The 18,721-nt window shown below is 40.5% G+C and overlaps 1 protein-coding gene across 6 annotated transcripts; it reads left to right on the top strand.

Annotated features, from left to right (window-relative positions):
- KRT39 (keratin 39) lies at nucleotides 37-18,514 on the top strand. 6 transcript variants are annotated; one of them, XM_013972069.2, is made up of 8 exons: nucleotides 37-124; nucleotides 1,256-1,502; nucleotides 2,353-2,435; nucleotides 3,472-3,628; nucleotides 4,346-4,507; nucleotides 4,622-4,747; nucleotides 6,080-6,300; nucleotides 7,656-10,007. In XM_013972069.2, exons 1-8 carry the CDS (start codon nucleotides 72-74, stop codon nucleotides 7,915-7,917), a joined length of 1,311 nt encoding a protein of 436 aa, XP_013827523.2. In that variant the 5' UTR covers nucleotides 37-71; the 3' UTR covers nucleotides 7,918-10,007. The 6 variants fall into 6 exon arrangements, 5 of the variants coding, with proteins under 5 accessions (XP_013827523.2, XP_013827521.2, XP_013827522.2 ...); XR_001919748.1 differs by lacking the exon at nucleotides 37-124 and having other exon boundaries at nucleotides 959-1,502; nucleotides 7,656-7,999; nucleotides 8,984-10,007; XM_013972067.2 differs by lacking the exon at nucleotides 37-124 and adding an exon at nucleotides 18,168-18,514 and having other exon boundaries at nucleotides 959-1,502; nucleotides 7,656-7,926.

Genomic DNA, 18,721 nt, shown 5'->3' with positions numbered 1-18,721 from the left:
GGAAGCCGAAGAGTCAGTGTTAGAGTGATGCGATGTGAGAAAAACTTGACTGGCTATTGCTGGCTTTGAGGATGGAAGGGCCAGCAAGTCAAGGAACATGGATAGCCTCTAGAAGCTGGAAAAGGTAAGGAAATTATTGTCCCCTAGGTCCCCCAGAAAGGATCAAGAACAAAATACTAGTAAAGTATTTTTTAAGGATAATGCTAAGTATTCCTGAAAAAGAGCACACCTATCTTGCAACAGATCATGTTTAAACAGCAAATGTAAACCAACACCACGGCAAATTTTTAGCTAATCTAATAGAACAAACAAACACTGAGTACTAAAAGTGTGAGTTTGGGAAACTCGAAAGGTAACCAGCCTGTTTTCCAAGGAATTTCCTATTAGCAATCAAACCCAACCTGGAAATCTAAAACAGAAATCCAGCAATTACTTAGAGTCTTGAGACCAACATGTCCGAACAATGGAAATGGGAAATTCTGTTGGACACACCAAAATAAAATACTGATTTCTAAGTTCACCAATAATTATTAGATATCAATAGTTTCCCCCTTTTTAGAGAAGAAAGGAAAAGAAGGATGGACTCATTCCTGATCAAGCTTAATGCCATGGGAAGAGGTCAACAAGGATTTAATGAACTTAACATACTCACACTTGCTTAATAATGGATGCTGTTAGAATAATGATGACAGATCCTTTTGAAGACATAAGGTGAAGCTCTGAATCTAATGATAAGTAGTAGTTGTGATGGGTAATAACTTAGTAACAGCCTAAATACATATTTTTATGAGACAAGTAGCTCTTCTCAGGCAAGTAAAAAGCAGACTAATGAGATGTTCCTGTGGGATTTGATATATAAACATTAGAAAGGAAAACTTCCTGCCTACTGTGACACCACCTTGAGCAAAGGCTATATAAGTACTTCAAAGAGGAAAAAGCCAAGAGGTTTGGAATTTAGACTCAGTCGTGGTTGCCTTGAGCTTTGGATCCCAGAGACCACAGACTTTGAAATCAACCAAAGCTGGGCACACACTCTGGATACCAAGGGCTGTACAACAACTATGTCTTCCACAACACCATGCCAAAGCTGTTCTGGGATTACAAATTTAACAACCATCCTTCCTAACACCAGCTGCCAGCATGGTGGTCTTAAAGCCAATAGCTGTCAACCAACTGGCCATGTTCTGAGAACTCTCCAGTCCCAGGACTACAAACCAACTCCTGGCTTTTCTCTCACACCCCTCTGTTTAATCAGCAACTTCAACACCTGTCCCTTTCTGGATGATTGTGGCTGGTGTGATGGTGGCATCAACAGTAATGAGAAAGAGACCATGAAAATCTTGAACAATCGCCTTGCTAACTACCTGGAAAAGGTACGAATGCTGGAACGAGAGAACACTGCACTGGAGTGTAAAATCCAGGAAGAATGTAACAAAGAACTCCCGGTCATATGTCCTGACTACCTATCCTACTATGCAACCATTGAGGAGCTCCAGCAAAAGGTAAGATTCTTAGGAACATGTACAATCACATTGTGAGTTGATGTTCTTGAAGCAACAGTCATTTGCTAAACTTTAATACTTTAGTTCATTTTATACTGAAAAATATTTTGTAGAATAAGAAAATTTCTTGAGTGAAATTGTTGAGGCAATATTTAGAGTTTTACAGTTTTTCATTTTCCAGAGTTATGCTCTGCTATCATAACACATGACCAAAATGTATTAACATCTGCTGCCATTTCTTTAACAAAAAAATAGAAAACAGGGATCTGAGAAAATGAATTTTGTTTGAACAAGTTCCTAAACAATTTAACTTTTATCCATTGTTTTCAATCATCATCATTCTTTTCTCCTTTTATGCTCATTTCATCATCTCCGAATCATCTAGCTTCTTCCCATGCCAATCCTAAATTTCCCATTCTGAATGATATGCTGCTGCTACACAACATGAATTTTTTTCTGTTACATTTTTTCAAAAAATATTTATTGGGCACCAGCAACAATGTACTAGACATTATTCTAGGCTCTGGGAACATATTGGTGAACTAAAATGTCTCACCCTCATAGTAGGAACATTCTAGTCGGCCATGGTATGTTATGCAAATATGCAATGAACTTTATATTTTGACAGTAAAACATCTACAGAGGTTTTTGTTGAAGTAATTTTTTGCTGATCTTTTAGGAAAATAACAAAAAACTCTGACTTCCCAAAGTTCCCCGGCATACCAGCATAGCTATGAAAAGCCTAACTAGCCTCCCCCTGTTAACCAAACACACATAAGCCCCTTGGAGGCTTTTAAAGGAGGATATCTTGGTGTTTGTCTCATTTGTGTGTGCAACTTCTTAATTCTAGATCTTGTGTACCAAGGCTGAGAATTCCAGGCTGGTTTCACAAATTGACAACACCAAACTGACTGCTGATGACTTGAGAGCCAAGTAAGCCCACCCAACTCTGTCGTTCATGACAGGGTTCACCCTGCGTCTGATGCTACACAGTCCCAATAAGATCATCTCCAAGTCTACTAACTCTCCTGCCCATGCCATGTCAACACCAGCCCAGAGAGGACCTCCAGACTCAATATAAATGATTGAGATTCACAACCACTCACATGCACCCCGTATCCACAGTTTATAACATATGAACACATCTGATTACCTGCACAATAGTCAATAAGATAGACAGAGCTAATGTATTACTATCCCATTTAAGGTGAGAAAACTGAGGTTTAACAGGGCCCGAGGCATGAAACTAGCACAAGGCAAAATAAAAACTTGGACCCAAGCTTGCTAATGGAGAAGGCAATGGCACCCCACTCCAGTACTCTTGCCTGGAAAATCCCATGGACAGAGGAGCGTGGTAGGCTACAGTCCATGAGGTCGCAAAGAGTCGGACACGACTGAGCGACCTCACTTTGACTTTTCACTTTCATGCATTGGAGAAGGAAATGGCAACCCACTCCAGTATTCTTGCCTAGAGAATCCCAGGGATGGTGGAGCCTGGTGGGCTGCAGTCTATGGGGTCGCACAGAGTCGGACACGACTGAAGCGACTTAGCAGCAGCAGCAAGCTTGCTGTGTCTTAATTTTGCTCTTTGCACTTACACTATACTGCCTCTAGTGGAAGGAGAAGGATGATGAACTCATTCATCTTAAATAACAAGGGAGCATCACTGGCAAACTAAGGAATCATAACTCAGTTCAGTTCAGTTCAGTTGCTCAGTCACGTCCAACTCTTTGCAACTCTTTGCGACCCCATGGACTGCAAAATTGCATAACTGTATAATTTGAGAATCCACAGACTGCATAAATGAGTAGTGATGTTTTCAAATGACTCCACCTCTAAAGAGAATAAAACTTCTGATAGAAACATAAGAAATGAGAAGCCTAGTGAAAAATGCAAAAGAAAGTTCTTCTTGGCTTGATTTACACCATCTACATCTTAATGCCTATCTTTTCATGTCTCATTTTTATAGGTACGAAGCTGAGGTGTCCCTACGCCAGCTAGTAGAGGCAGATGCCAACGGCCTACAGCAGATCCTGAACGCACTGACGCTGGGCAAGGCTGACCTGGAGGCACAAGTCCAGTCTCTGAAAGAGGAGCTCCTTTGCCTCAAAAACGACCATGAACAGGTTAGAGAAAGACCAAGAGAGTTATTACAAACTAAGCCTCTAAAAGTAGCATCAATTTTTCTGAGTTGAATTTGACAAAACTTGTCCCCACTAGCCACTACTCTGTTTTACCTTGATTATATCTACTACTACTACCATTCATTGATTCAATGTGTTTCAAATCTGTTGCCTATAACACAATATCTGAAGCCTTCACTGTCCTCTCTAGCTTTTCCAGGAAAAGGAAGCAACCCAATTTTCCTGTGCTCACAGGTTTCCCACCTTTTTATAGGCAACTCTGCACAGACTTCTGCCACTATTGGTATAAGCCAATATTGGCATAAGGACATCTTGGCATTATAAAGACTATGATCTCTCATTATAAATTTCACCTCTATGTCACTTCACCTGTTACCCATGGAAATGATCTAAATTCTTTTAAATCCTGATCTTGCTAGTTAATTCCTCGTAATATTGCACATACTTGAACACACAGTCGTATCTGAAATAGCCTGAAGTCATAACATGTTTTTTTATTCATTTATTTTAATTGGAGGCTAATTACTTTACAATATTGTAGTGGTTTTTGCCATACAATAGCACCTGTAAATCATGTATTCCTTTATTGTGGGCTTTCTTTCAGATGCAATTAAGCTAAATTCTCACTGTTAGACTGAAACAAGAACACAAGAGGGTCATCTCTTCATCAAGTGACTTCACATTCTTTTCTCTCCATAGGAAATCAGTTCCTTACAGAGCCAGCTTGGGGACAGGCTCCACATTGAAGTGACCAGTGTCCCTTCTGTTGACCTAAACCGGGTTCTACAAGAAATGAGATGTCAATACGAGTCGATCATGGAGACAAACCGCAAAGATGTAGAAGAGTGGTTCAACACACAGGTAGGGAGGGTCGAAAATTCAAAAAGAGAAAGTTAGCCCTACTTCCAGGGGCCCTTGAAACACAGTCAAGTTTTCCTTCATGATATCCTTTGATGGCCTTTGACTGTGTTTCAGATGGAGGAGCTGAACCAGCAGGTGGTGACCAGCACTCAGCAACAGCAGTGCTACCAGAAGGAGATCATTGAGCTGAGACGCACCATGAATGCTCTGGAGGTTGAACTGCAGGCCCAGCACCGAATGGTACCTGAAACAGTGACCAAGCCCAGCACAGCAGTGGTGGCAATAGTCCCTGACATCTGTGTGGTGCTGTGTTGCCCAACGTGTGTCCCTAGAACAATAGTTCCTCTGTTTCCTAAGGGTCTGTGCAAAAAAAAAAGACTTTGTGATCAAATAAGCCAGAGAAATCCTGGATTAAGCAAAAGTAAAACAGGGTACCTTCCTAAAGGCCTTCAATAAGCTGATGTTCACCATGAATCAACAAGAAAGGGATATATAGTATTCAGCATTTTAGAACTCATTTGACCATAGACTCCTTTTTTTTAAAGAGCATCTCACAGCAATGATAATCCATGGCGTACACTTTGGGAAACTCTATAAGAGCATTTTATTATATGCAAAACACTTTTACAAACTATCAAATTTATTAAAATAATCTTATGAAGGAAGTGGCATAATTATTAAGCCAGTTTTACAGATGAGGCTCAGAGAGCTAAGGTGGCTTTACCAAGTCAAATCCAAGAGAAGTTTCATCTCACTTATTTTGTAGATGGAGATATGAGCTCCTGAGGCATTAAGTAACTTGTTAAAAGTCACACAAGAAATTCAAGTCTGAGCCAGAATGCAGGTTCCAAAGCTGGAACCACTTCTTCCTCATTCTACAACCTCCCTGAAGTAGGAAATTATTTAAATGCTCTGGTATGAAGGGTATTAGGAAGACCTTGCCCCAAAGCCGGTTTTGTCACCAGCTAGTCAACTCATTTAAATTCCTGAGCCTTGGTTTTCTCATCTGTAAAAATTGGAATAATCATGCAAGTCATATGTTATTGAAAACTAAAATCCCATTATATATAGTCATACAGAATGATAGATCAGGAAAGAACTTTAATTACCAAAGGTTCAATTCTCATATTTTACATGTAAAGGAATTGCTCCAGTGAAGGAATTGTTTATGGCTAACTGCTGCTCACTTCCTTTTTTTCCTTTTTAAGGTACAAATCCTCATAAAGCAAGGTGCCATGGTAACGCATTTTTAATGCCTAAGTGTAAAATATGTTGGAATTTTTTTTCTGTTTTAGGTAGGAGAATATGGTAGGAGATTGTCAGGTGATTAAGGAAGAGGAAGATAATTATTTAAAGAGATGCCCAAAGAAAAAAGACAAAAGCAAGTTTTAACATAGTTGATAATTTTATTTTTAGATTTGTTTGGTCAGGAAGTAATAAGAGGGCTTGGAGAGTCATTAGTACCTGTCATTAAAAAAAAAAAAAAACCACTGTTTAAAATGATGCTGATCACAAATGACTTGGGTTTAAGGAAGTCATCATTAGAAATTCTCCTTTCCTCCTCTGTGATAGAGAGACTCCCAGGAATGTGCCCTGACAGAAACGGAAGCCCGCTACGCAGCCTTGCTGGCCCAGACCCAGTGTCTGATCGATAACCTAGAGGCTCAGCTGGCAGAGATCCGGGGGACCCTGGAAAGGCAGAACCGAGAATATGAGATTCTGCTAGATGTCAAGTCCCGGCTGGAGTGTGAGATTGCCACATACCGCAGCCTTCTGGAGAGCTCAGATAGCAAGTATGTAAAATAAAAAGCAGTATCTGTAAGAAAAAGGCTCAAACATGCACATATGCGCGCTGCCACCAGCAACGGGGAACAATCGCCTTGGTCTTCTTGTCAGTGATGGGGAGTTCGGCTGAAACATCCCATCCACTCTCTCTCGAGCTGTGTCATTTGGAGGCCTAGGATCGTAACCTAGTCCAAATTTGAGGAGTGAGCTGAACTGCATTGTTTTTGAAGAGCCAGTGCTCCAGATTGATTCCCTAAAGGCTGGCTAGCTTCTTAAAGTCTTAAAAACTACTAGGGGTAAAAATAATTTCCCCAAAGATGAACATTTCTGGTGATTTACAGATTTCTCCCTACTGAGATGAAAATCTGACTGTCATGAGATCAAATAGGACAACCATGTTCCCTTAGGAGAAACGTTCTGCTCAGGATGAAACTCCTAGCCTTGTCCAGTCACTTGCCCTTGATGGCCAAGAGCAGCATGTACACGTGTGTATCAGCATCTTTTATAGAAGCTATAATTTTGTTAATGATAAGAAGCTAACCAACTCATAAAGAACTGATAAGGAGTATGAGCTCTTTGAATCAACTCCATCCAAACTAATGTCCCAAATGCAGGCTTAGTTTACAACTGCTAAGGAGACTTCCTTCCCAGAAACAATCTTTTCACTGGCACGTCCACATTATATTAGCACAATGTTCACCTATGTGATCACTCTGAGGAGCTGTAACATACCAAAGTACCTTGAATCATCCATCAAAGAGACAGGATGCTTTCTTAAAGAGTTTTCACTTGTAACTCCTCCTAACTCTAATTCCCTAAAGATTAGTCACTTATAGACACCCAGAAGGTACTTCAGAGATCTTGGATGAAGCGTTGAGGACTCTTCCATAGATGGAGATCAGTCACCAAAAGTACTGTGACTAACATTCTCGTTAGGAAAAATACCAGATTAACTTCCTTTCTTCAGATAGTAAGCCCTCTGACTTGTCCCTTCTCACTGTTGAGTCCCCACTATATCCATTCTACAGATGAAAAACTAAAGCTCAGGAGGGTTAACTGACTTATCTGAGGTCACCAGCTGGCAAATGGCAGACCTGGGCTCCACCCCTGTCTTGGATGCCTGGCCTGTTCATCCAACACTACGGCAGCTTACATAATCTAGCACGTCTAAACCTAGGATGCTGCTTTCCCATGGATCTGGTCGGATTCTTTTTCTTCCACTGGTGTTTGTGCAAAATGAATACTCAAGTATTAGGAAGTACTTGTTTTGAGCGACACATATTGAAAAATTAACCTCTGCCATGTTTCTCCATAGCCACCATTGCCTTCCCTCAATCACAAGCAAAATTCTGTTTTTTCCTAGGCTTCCCTGTCACCCGTGTGCCATCAAGCATGAGTCTTCTGCTTGCATATCCAGCAAGGCCAGGACCGTGGAATGCACAGCCCCAGTTCACACGTCATCCTTAGGCCCCTGTGGGATACATGAGTCCCGCAGTGCCTGGAGCATCCTGCCCAGAATTCTGGTTAAAATCTGCACCATCACCGAGGAGATCAAGGATGGGAAAGTCATTTCTTCTCACGAGCACGTGCAGCCTTGCTTCATCACCAGAACTGCCAAAGCCTGACATCCCAAGGTGATAAAAATGACTCTCATTCATGAAAGAGAGGCCAATCCTTGTTTCTGCCAGAACCCCCCGGTCCCTTGAGGTACTTAGTTTCTTGCTACTACATCGGGTCCCCATTGCTAGGTATACGATCTTTTATTCTGCTCCTTCTCTAAGTTATTGCCACCAACAGGACAATAAATGATATTTCTCTGGAAGCACATTTCCCATGTATCTGAAGGTCAGGCACTGATATGTAGGTGTGACAAGGTGACCTACATTACCTGACTCCACAGGTGATGGGCAGGTTCTCTTGTGTTTACTCAGGCCTTGTTTACTTACATTCCTCTCTAGAGCCAGTCAGACAAGATTGAGGGTTGTTTTTGGCTGCAGAACATGAAGGTGAAAAGTTAAAATCTTCCCTTCTAAACTCCTTCTTTGTATATAGAAAGAAGCTTATGTGGGGATGGAATGAACAGAGAAAAGTCTCTAATACTTAGTTTCCTTGAATAGTCATGAGTCTGAATCCTATTCACCTCTGTTGTCTCAATGACTGTTTATCCACACGTACAGACTCTGCCTGCTCTCAAATATTCTTTTGAATTTTTTAACTTATTTTATTTATTCTGCTCAAGATTTTTGGGGCTTCTTGAATCTTAAGTTTTACAACTCATGGGTTTGAGGATATTCAAGTCCTTTATCTCCCATTCTCTGTTCTCTCTGTGCACCCCTTCTAGATGAAGACTGGAGCTTTTCCTCATTTTATTTTTGTTTGTGTGAATGTATTTTGTTGTATGTATTTTGTCTGCCTGCATGGCATGCTACATCTTAGTCCCTGGACTAAGAATAGAACTCGCACCCTCTGCATTGGAAGCACCAAGTCTTCACTACCAGACTGCCAGGGAAGCGCCATGCACAAAAATATTTTTAAAGATGTACACATCTCCAAAACGTTGCAAATTATCAGGCTCTCCAAATATTTTCATCAAGAATCAGGAATCATTGTGGGGTGTGAATCCAGAGCATTTTGAAGAAATATCTTGGATCCTTTCATTAAATATTTGCTATTTCTCTTTCTATTCTTTAGGGAATGGGCTTTAGTTCTGATTGTTTGACAAAGCACTTGTGGCTGGAAATCTCAAGACATTACCCTGCTCCTCTATCTCCCTGTGACAGGTGCCAAGAAAAAATAACTTAGATGCCTGCTTCAATCTATCAGAATAGAGAAATGGACTCAATAGGAACAAACTTTACAGAGAAGTAATCAAGAATAATTCCTGCTTGCAAGCAGTCCCAATGTGAGAAAGCACCATTTAGGTACCAGCCATTATCAGAGCTTCTTACAGTAGGGTCTCAGAGTGTTTAAATCAGTCTGTACAAATTTTTTTTTTTTTACCTTTCCAGAGGTTTCAGTAAATAATTTCAACCCACACACAGAATGTGAAGTCAAAAGTCCTTAAGTCCTATACTCTTTCTAACCATATCTCTGGCAAATCTTGCCATCATCAAATTTAATTCCCTTGTTTGTTAAGTGAGATTCATGCCTACTTCACAGGGTTGTTGTGATGATCAAATGAAGTTTCTATGTGATGCAGTTTCTATGTGAAGCTGCTCTGTATGCTGAAAAGTACTATGCAAATGTTATTGTTATATAAGCCCTAGAACAAATTATATCAATCTTATTTCATGTTAAAATTCTTTCTGCATGAATTTAGCTCTCCAGTCATGATTTTAGAGTTTTAATAGTGTTTGGCTTTGATGGATAAAAAGAATAGAATAAGGTCTCCTGTGATCAAGCCCACAGTTCTACTCAATAAAACATCTTTGAAGTCTTAGAGCACGTATCAGTATCAATTGATGGCTGTGGCCACATCAAAGATGAAAACATTGTTTAGCTCACAGCTTAGCCCTACACTTCCTCCAGACAAGAAGCAAATTACACTAAGCAAATGGATTGCAGAACTCTCAGGGGGGATCTCTTTTCTATCAATAATCTCTTTTAACTCTGAATGCTCAAATTACCCCTGATCAGCACTAGAAGGCAATGGCACCCCGCTCCAGTACTCTTGCCTGGAAAATCCCATGGATGTAGGAGCCTGGTAGGCTGCAGTCCATGGGGTCGCTAAGAGTCGGACACGACTGAGCGACTTCACTTTCACTTTTCACTTTCATGCATTGGAGAAGGAAATAGCAACCCACTCCAGTGTTCTTGCCTGGAGAATCCCAGGGACGGGGAGCCTGGTGGGCTGCCATCTATGTGGTCGCTCAGAGTCGGACAGGACTGAAGCGACTTAGCAGCAGCAGCAGCAGCACTTCCTTGCATTCTATCTCAGACTGAAGGATGGAAATGTGGGAAGAGCATGCAGTTTAGAGTCAGAAACTCCAAGACAGAGTTTTAAATCAGCTTGTGTGTGCGCACGCCCTTGAACAAAAAGGACATAATAACTTGGGCCCTGTCTATTGCATAGCTGAAAGGATTAATGGAGATAATGATGAAAATCACCTTTTAATGAAAATCAAAGCCTTTGACTGTGTGGGTCACAATAAACTGTGGAAAATTCTGAAAGAGATGGGGATACCAGACTACCTGACCTGCCTCTTGAGAAATCTGTATGCAGGTCAGGAAGCAGCAGTTAGAACTGGACATGGAACAACAGACTGCTTCCAAATAGGAAAAGGAGTACGTCAAGGCTGTATATTGTCACCCTGCTTATTTAACTTATATGCAGAGTACATCATGAGAAATGCTGGGCTGGAAGAAACACAAGCTGGAATCAAGATTGCCGGGAGAAATAGCAATAACCTCAGATATGCAGATGACACCACCCTTATGGCAGAAAGTGAAGAGGAACTAAAAAGCCTCTTGATGGAAGTGAAAGAGGAGAGTGAAAAAGTTGGCCTAAAGCTCAACATTCAGAAAACGAAGATCATGGTATTCGGTCCCATCATTTCATGGGAAATAAATGGGGAAACAGTGGAAACAGTGTCGGACTTTATCTTTCTGGGCTCCAAAATCACTGCAGATGGTGACTGCAGCCATGACATTAAAAGACGCTTACTCCTTGGAAGAAAAGTTATGACCAACCTAGATAGTATATTCAAAAGCAGAGACATTACTTTGCTGACTAAGGTCCGTCTAGTCAAGGCTATAGTTTTTCCTGTGGTCATGTATGGATGTGAGAGTTGGACTGTGAAGAAGGCTGAGCGCTGAAGAATTGATGCTTTTAAACTGTGGTGTTGGAGAAGACGCTTGAGAGTCCCTTAGACTGCGAGGAGATCCAACCAGTCCATTCTGAAGGAGATCAACCCTGGGATTTCTTTGGAAGGAATGATGCTAAAGCTGAAACTCCAGTACTTTGGCCACCTCATGCGAAGAGTTGACTCATTGGAAAAGACTCTGATGCTGGGAGGGATTGGGGGCAGGAGGAGAAGGGGACGACCGAGGATGAGATGGCTGGATGGCATCACGGACTCGATGGACGTGAGTCTGAGTGAATTCCGGGAAATGGTGATGAACAGGGAGGCCTGGCGTGCTGCGATTCATGGGGTCGCAAAGAGTCGGACACAACTGAGCGACTGAACTGAACTGAACTGAATAAAAATCACCTTAACAATCTTGTGATCAACATAACTTTAGTCCATGCAAATGGTCTATGACCCTTAAAATCAGTGTTTTTTCCTAAATTCATTAAAACTGAAATCTTATAAGATTTCAAGGGAAGCTCCCTCCTCTCTGATCTCACTAAATATCCCATGGTGATGGGGACTTATGTCTTAAGCAAATAGTGACAACACTGATATTCAATCAAATGTGCCATAAATTTTAAAAAAGGAGATAATGATGGTGAAAGGGTCTTGTAAGCTGTAACACGCTGTGCAGAAGGGAGTTTTTATTTCTTATATTGAAATCTAGGCATATGTCATTTCCTTCCATACCTTCTTCCTTTGTGTCTGGTTCAGAGGTAGTCCCCAGTCAACTCTGTACACACTATCAACACTAACTGGGAAACCAACTAAGGAAAGATTGGAGCTGCATGGTCTGCTCTGAGGTTCGATTCCAACAAGACTCAGAGTTTAGGAGCCTTGCTGGATTCAGAGAAACTTTGGGCTGATACGGCAATGCCATTGTCAACTTTTCCCAGAAATAGGACATCTTCCTTCTGCTCAGAGCAAAGTCTCCCACACGCCTTCCATGATTGAAGTAAATTATTATAAACTGTGTGGTGAAGAGGGGATTTGACCACTCAACAGCTAATGGATTTCTTAAGTGTTTCTCTATATAAGGAAAGGTAAAACTATCTACTGGACTTTGTATATGAGGGGCCAAACCTCTCAAGGGTGATAAGTGGGTCTGGACTTTTCCCAGGAAGCTAAATTAATATCCTATACAGCCACAGGAGGGAGTTAAAGGGTTTTTTTTATTAGTTAGGTATAGGCCAGGAGTACAGTACGTAAGGGTCTAATGGAGAGGAAAAGGAGGGATTCATTTAAAAAAAAAAAACACAACAACTTGTGGTTACCAAAGGAGAAGGGAGGAGGGATAAATAAGGATTTTTTAATTAATAGATACATACTACTATATATAAAATAATCAACAAGGACCTACTGTATAGCACAGGGAACTAAAGTCAGTATTTTGTAACAACCTATAAGGAAAAAGAATCTGGAAAAAATAGATATATATCTATGTATAACTGAATCACTTTGCTGTACACCTGAAACAAACACAACATTTTAAACCAACTATACTTCAACAAAATAAAAAAAATTTAAAGTATAACTTTAGCACAGCTCAAAAATCAGTCATAAATCAGGAAACAGCATGTTCTCTGGAGAATGAGTTCAAATCCCACCTCTGATTCCTCACTGTGAGACCTCAGACTATTTATTGACCCTTCCTGGACCTCACTTTCCTCATCTGTGAAATGGAGGTATTAGCAGTACCAGATCATTCTGAACACTAAATGAACTATAGAGCATGTAAAGTGCTTAGAGGAGTAGCTGATGAACAGCATGTATTCAGTAACTGTTAGTTGATATTATTATCAATACTGCCATTACTAACAGAAATTTCTAGTTAGAAGAAGCAGCCTAAAATAATTTCCCCAAGAACTGGGTTAGTGATAACCTCTTGCATTACTTTCCACCAGGAATTCTCCAGTTGACCCAGAAACTATCTACGTCTAGATCCCCTGGAGAGCTGTAAAATTCAAATTTGGGGGCCCTATCCCAGACCTCCTGCATTAACATCTCCAGGTGTGGGACCCTGAAATGCAAATTTAAACAAATATCCTCAGCTGAAGCATGTATGCTGAACTAAAAGCCACTGCTTTCTATCTGACAAGTACCTTATGATTTAAAGTTCTGGATGACGTGATACCTTTGTCGGGGGCTTTCTTTCAGGTTCTGAAATGAACTTGCTAGATAACCACACTTGCAGACAGCTCCTTCTCCACATATCCATCCACCTGTTTATACAGTGGGTTCATCAATAATAAATCTGTTAATAAGTGTTATTAACTCATTTAATCCTCAAAACACTACCATAAAGTAGTTACTATTAATATTCCCATATAAAAGATAAAGAAACCAACAAAATAAAGTTATTTTGTAATAACTGTCAGTGGGAAAATAGTCTTTCAAACTTGTATAGAAAATAAGAAACAAAATATAAAAAAATAAAACACCAACAGATAGAGAAGTTAAGTGACTCACTCAATGCCACCACACAATAATAAGGCTGAATTTTAAGTACTTTGATTTCCTTCAGTTCAGTTCAGTTCAGTCGCTCAGTTGTGTCCGACTCTTTGCGACCCCATGAATCGCAGCATGCCAGGCTTCCCTGATGATCACCATCTCCCGGAGTTCACTCAGACTCATGTCCATCGAGTCCGTGATGCCACCCAGCCATCTCATCCTCTGTCGCCACCTTTTCCTCCTGCTCCCAGTCCCTCCCAGCGTCAGAGTCTTTTCCAATGAGTCAACTCTTCGCATGAGGTGGCCAAAGTACTGGAGTTTCAGCTTTAGCATCATTCCTTCCAAAGAACACCAGGGCTGATCTCCTTCAGAATGGACTGGTTGGATCTCCTTGCAGTCCAAGGGACTCTCAAGAGTCTTCTCCAACACCACAGTTCAAAAGCCTTCTTTTGAGCCATTCTTCAGTGCTCAGCCTTCTTCACAGTCCAACTCTCACATCCATACACGACCACAGGAAAAACCATAGCCTTGACTAGACTGACCTTAGTCGGCAAAGTAATGTCTCTGCTTTTGAATATGCTGTCTAGGTTGGTCATAACTTTCCTTCCAAGGAGTAAGTGTCTTTGAATTTCATGGCTGCAATCACCATCTGCAGTGATTTTGGAGCCCAAAAAGATAAAGTCTGATACTGTTTCCACTGTTTCCCCATCTATTTCCCATGAAGTGATGGGACCGGATGCCATGATCTTCATTTTCTGAATGTTGAGCTTTAAGCCAACTTTTTCACTCTCCTCTTTCACTTCCATCAAGAGGCTTTTTAGTTTCTCTTCACTTTCTGCCATAAGGGTGGTGTCATCTGCATATCTGAGGTTATTGATATTTCTCCCGGCAATCTTGATTCCAGCTTGTGTTTCTTCCAGTCCAGCGTTTTTCATGATGTACTCTGCGTATAAGTTAAATAAGCAGGGTGACAATATACAGCCTTGACATACTCCTTTTCCTATTTGGAAGCAGTCTGTTGTTCCATGTCCAGTTTTAACTGCTGCTTCCTGACCTGCATATAGATTTCTCAAGAGGCAGGTCAGATGGTCTGGTATTCCCGAAAGTCAAAATAGCACCTGATACTTTATGTAATCAGTGTCCAAGAACAGAAACAATTCACAGCAGCAACAGATTATTTTTCAACCATTCAAAGCACCTTTCTCCAGCTTGCTTGTCATTGCTTCTAGTGAGAAACCATCCCAGGAGTCTTCATGTCATTAGCACTGATAGTTCTCTTTGTCCAAAAATTCATAGATTAAGTGCGTTTATTTTAAATTTTACTTTACTATGGTAAGAACACTTAACATGAGATCGACCCTCTTAACAGATTTTTTAAGTGAACAATAGTTTTGTTAGACACATTACTATACAGTAGATTTCTAGAACGTATTTATTTTGTATAGCTGAAATTTTATACTTGTTGATTAGTAACTTCTCCCTTTCCCCTCATCCAAGCCCCTGGCAACTTCTATCCTTTGTTTCGATGATTTTATTTAAAATCATTCGTATAAATGGAATTATGCATTTTCAGTCCTTCTGTGCATTTCATTTAGTGTTATGTTCAGACATGTTGCCACATACTGAAGGATTTCCTTTTTTAAGGCTCAGTGTGTGAGTGTTTGTCTGTGTGTGTGATTTTTTTTTTTTACATTCATCCACATTCATCCATCAAGGAACAGAGATGGTTGTTTCTTTCTCTTGGCTATTGAGAATACTGCCACAATGAACATGAGAGTGCTCATATCTCTTTGAAAGTTAGGAAAGTATTTTTGTGGCATCTAATAGTTTTGTTTTGTTTTTCATATCAGAGATGGAGAAACTGCAACTCACAGAGAAAGGTGACTGGCCCATCATCAATCACTACGCAGTCAGTAAGAGAATCCAGTACTCTCTCTCTGCTTCTCACTCTTTGTCGCATCTGTAGTAGATAGAGGTGAAACTGGGTCTGATGGAAACCGCCCTGGGCCTCAAGACAGTGCCATTCAGGTCTAATCATTAGGAGCATCATTTGACTTCCCTATGCTCTGGATCCTCACCAGGAATCTTCTTGATCTAACATCTTTAGTTTCCATTGCAATTCCTGATGTCACTCATTGTGTCTAGTCCTCTGCATACGTACAGGAAATGACACTTGACAAAATGTCCTCCAACTCCTCTCTCTGATTTCTTTCAAAAGCAATTTGATGCTATCAATAAGCTCTTTAAGTTCTTTATAAGCTAATAATTGTATGTTGTTATTATTATTAATTCCCTTAATTTCCATCTCTCAAACAGTGGAGAAAAATATCTTACTCATTGCTTGAGTTGGTTTATCCTAATTCTGTCTGTTTTTATTTAAAATTTGAAGTTTTCAAAGAACAAACTTATGGTTGCCCAGGGGAACAATAAGGGGAAGGGATAGTTAGAGAATTTGGGATGGACATGTACACACTGCTATATTTAAAATGGATAATCAACAAGGACCTACTGTTGGCACATGGAACTCTGCTCAATGTTATGTGGCAGCCTAGATGGAAGGGGAGTTTGGGGGAAAATGCATACATGTATATGCGCGGCCAAGTCCTTTCGTTGTTCCCATAAAATGATCACAATATTGTTAATTGGCTATAACTGAATACAAAATAAACAGCTTAAAATAAAATAAAGAAAAAATTAAATTCAAGTTTTGATAATAAATGGTATTTTAAAAGCAAATGCCCTTTCCAAACGAGAGGAAGGGAGAGAGATTAAAATTCAGGAGAGAAGGTAAGTGTTCCAAAAGAGAAAGGAGGTCTGCCATCCATGCTGGGAAGAGCTCCTAGGCCAAGGCAGCCAGCGTCCATGAGACAGTGCCATGGGTTAGTATCAGTCAAGCAAGTCTGGGATACATTGTTTCGACACTGTGATCAAATGACTTTATAGGAAATGAATCCTTTGGCTATTTGGCTGGCTAGAAATATCTGGCCAGTGTGTTCATGCATGATTCACAAGTTTCATGGGAACAACCCACGCACCCAGTTCAAATGGGAACAACCTTATCTGGCAACATTGAAAAGGTTTATTTAATCGAATTATCATTTTGGGTTGAACATTATATATGCAGTTCTTTCTTAGGTGATATGTTTAAGACGTAGACCACCACTCACATGCACATAAGAAAATACGTAATATGCCAATGTTTCTAAATATTCTAATTAAGGTGATGTCACCAAGAGCCAAGTTTCTGAACCTGTTTTCTTGGCCCTCCCACTGTTCTCTTCATATTCTCCTCCTCCTCCTGTTCCTCCACCTCTTCCTTCTTCTCTTGCCCCTTCTCTTCCTCTCCATCTGTCTTCTCCTCCTTCTCTCCTTTCCCTTTCTTTCTCTTTTTCTCTCTCCCTCTTCCCTCTCTACCTAGAACAAGGTTAACAATCAACTTGGACATACTACTGGTACCCTGAAAAAAATAAGAAGGCCTTTATTCTAAGCCAGGGGCAAAGATCTCTGGTATTACACCTCCTTGTGATGGCCCAGTGGTCCTGGCAGGTTCTTGTGAGTTACACTGGAGAGGATTGTAACTACTAACTTGATACGTGTCGCCCTTGGAGAAGCAACTTAACTCTACAGGCCCAGAAGACCTACTTGGGACTGAATTTCTCCAAAGTCATGTATTTGGTTATAGAGAACTGCCTATCCCTAACTTGTATGTAACAATAGAAAGGTCTTCTCTCTGCATCTCAGTGGCGAATAAGTGTTTGTCAACTCATTTTCTACTGACCCATCTGAAAAAACTAACTGTGCCTTTCTCCTTAACTACCACAGTCCAAGAGAGCACTCCTCCCCATCCCTCAGCATAGGTTTGTGAGTGCAGAGAAAAGTCTCACAGTAGAAGGCAAATAAAAATCACAGCATTCAGGAAGACTCTGTAACTTGATCAAGAAAAAGAGACTAGAATAAAAATTCAGAACCCGTGACTCCTACCAAAGCATCAGAAAAAGCCAGAAGAGAACCTTGGCCATCTCTAGCTAAGAAGCAGAGTCACATGCTGATTAAGAACAGATACTTGAAGTTAGACTAGCTAGGTCTGATTCCCAGCCCTGCCCTGCCACCTACCATGAGATCTTGGGCAACTTACCTAATTTCTCTATCTCCACTGCCTATTAATAGCTTCGACGTCATAGGGTTGAGATGATGAAACTAATTAATGTACGCAAAGCACGTACGCAAGGTAGGGATAGGCGGTTCTCTGAAAGCATGCCTAGTACCTGGTAACACTCTGAGTATGACTTCACTGCATTGCTTTGAGAAGTGCACATTCAATGTGCCAAATACCCACAGTTGAACTAATGAAGTATTTCCGTTGATCTGACAATGGTACAGACATGGAAGCCATCCTCGTAACTAATGAAAGCTCTAGATTTAAGATGAAACCTTTGTTTTATTTTTCAATAAACATTAAATGCATTTAAGTTGGTTTTTTTTTCTTTTTTTTTTCATTTATTTTGTTGTTTTGACGTATTACATACACACAGTGAATGATTGCCACATAGAGGTCTAACTCTTCTATTTTGCAGAATGTTATGGAACTCAGATGGAAAAGATCTCTCCTTAATATGTCAACCTTCACAGTCTGTGGCAGTCAATAGGAAGAAGATGGCCCAAGAGGAGGATGGAAAATAGTTTGAAGCCAGCCCTATAAATAGGATTACTCTTGTGGAATACGGATGTAACAGAGCAGTTCAGATAGGACTGGTGGCCATTCTCCTGGCATAACTGTGCTAAGAGCTTTACATGAATTTTGTCTCTCCATCTCAAAACTAACCTGTAATACTATTATTATTATTAACATTCTCACCTTACTGGTAAGTGAACCAAGGCTTATGGAAGTCAACTCGCTCAGTGTCATACAGTTATTCATCACTCAAGTTAATATTGGAATAAATTCAAGTCTGCCATTAATATACACCAAAAGACCTGAGCTTAATCACTAAAGTTTGACAACACAGTATCTGTGGCCCAATCAAAGGCATAAATGTTTAAAGAAATAATGTGTGTGTCATAGAGGTCTGAAGAAGGGGACCCCTAAAAGCAAATCAGTGGTGTTCATAACCAGCCCAATCCGTGAAAG

This window comes from Capra hircus, chromosome 19 (genome assembly GCF_001704415.2).
Source record: "Capra hircus breed San Clemente chromosome 19, ASM170441v1, whole genome shotgun sequence".
NCBI classification, from domain to species: Eukaryota; Metazoa; Chordata; class Mammalia; order Artiodactyla; family Bovidae; genus Capra; species Capra hircus.
The sequence above is the reverse complement of the archived record's forward strand: the minus strand, read 5'-3'. Positions and strand labels throughout refer to the sequence as shown.

Excerpts from the sequence above, each read along its gene's own strand:
- KRT39 (XM_013972067.2), top strand. The coding sequence starts at position 1,062 with ATGTCTTCCACAACACCATGCCAAAGCTGTTCTGGGATTACAAATTTA. Across the intron at positions 4,748-6,079 it reads TGCAGGCCCAGCACCGAATG|AGAGACTCCCAGGAATGTGC; the intron begins GTACCTGAAACA and ends CCTCTGTGATAG. Across the intron at positions 6,301-7,655 it reads CTGGAGAGCTCAGATAGCAA|GCTTCCCTGTCACCCGTGTG; the intron begins GTATGTAAAATA and ends GTTTTTTCCTAG.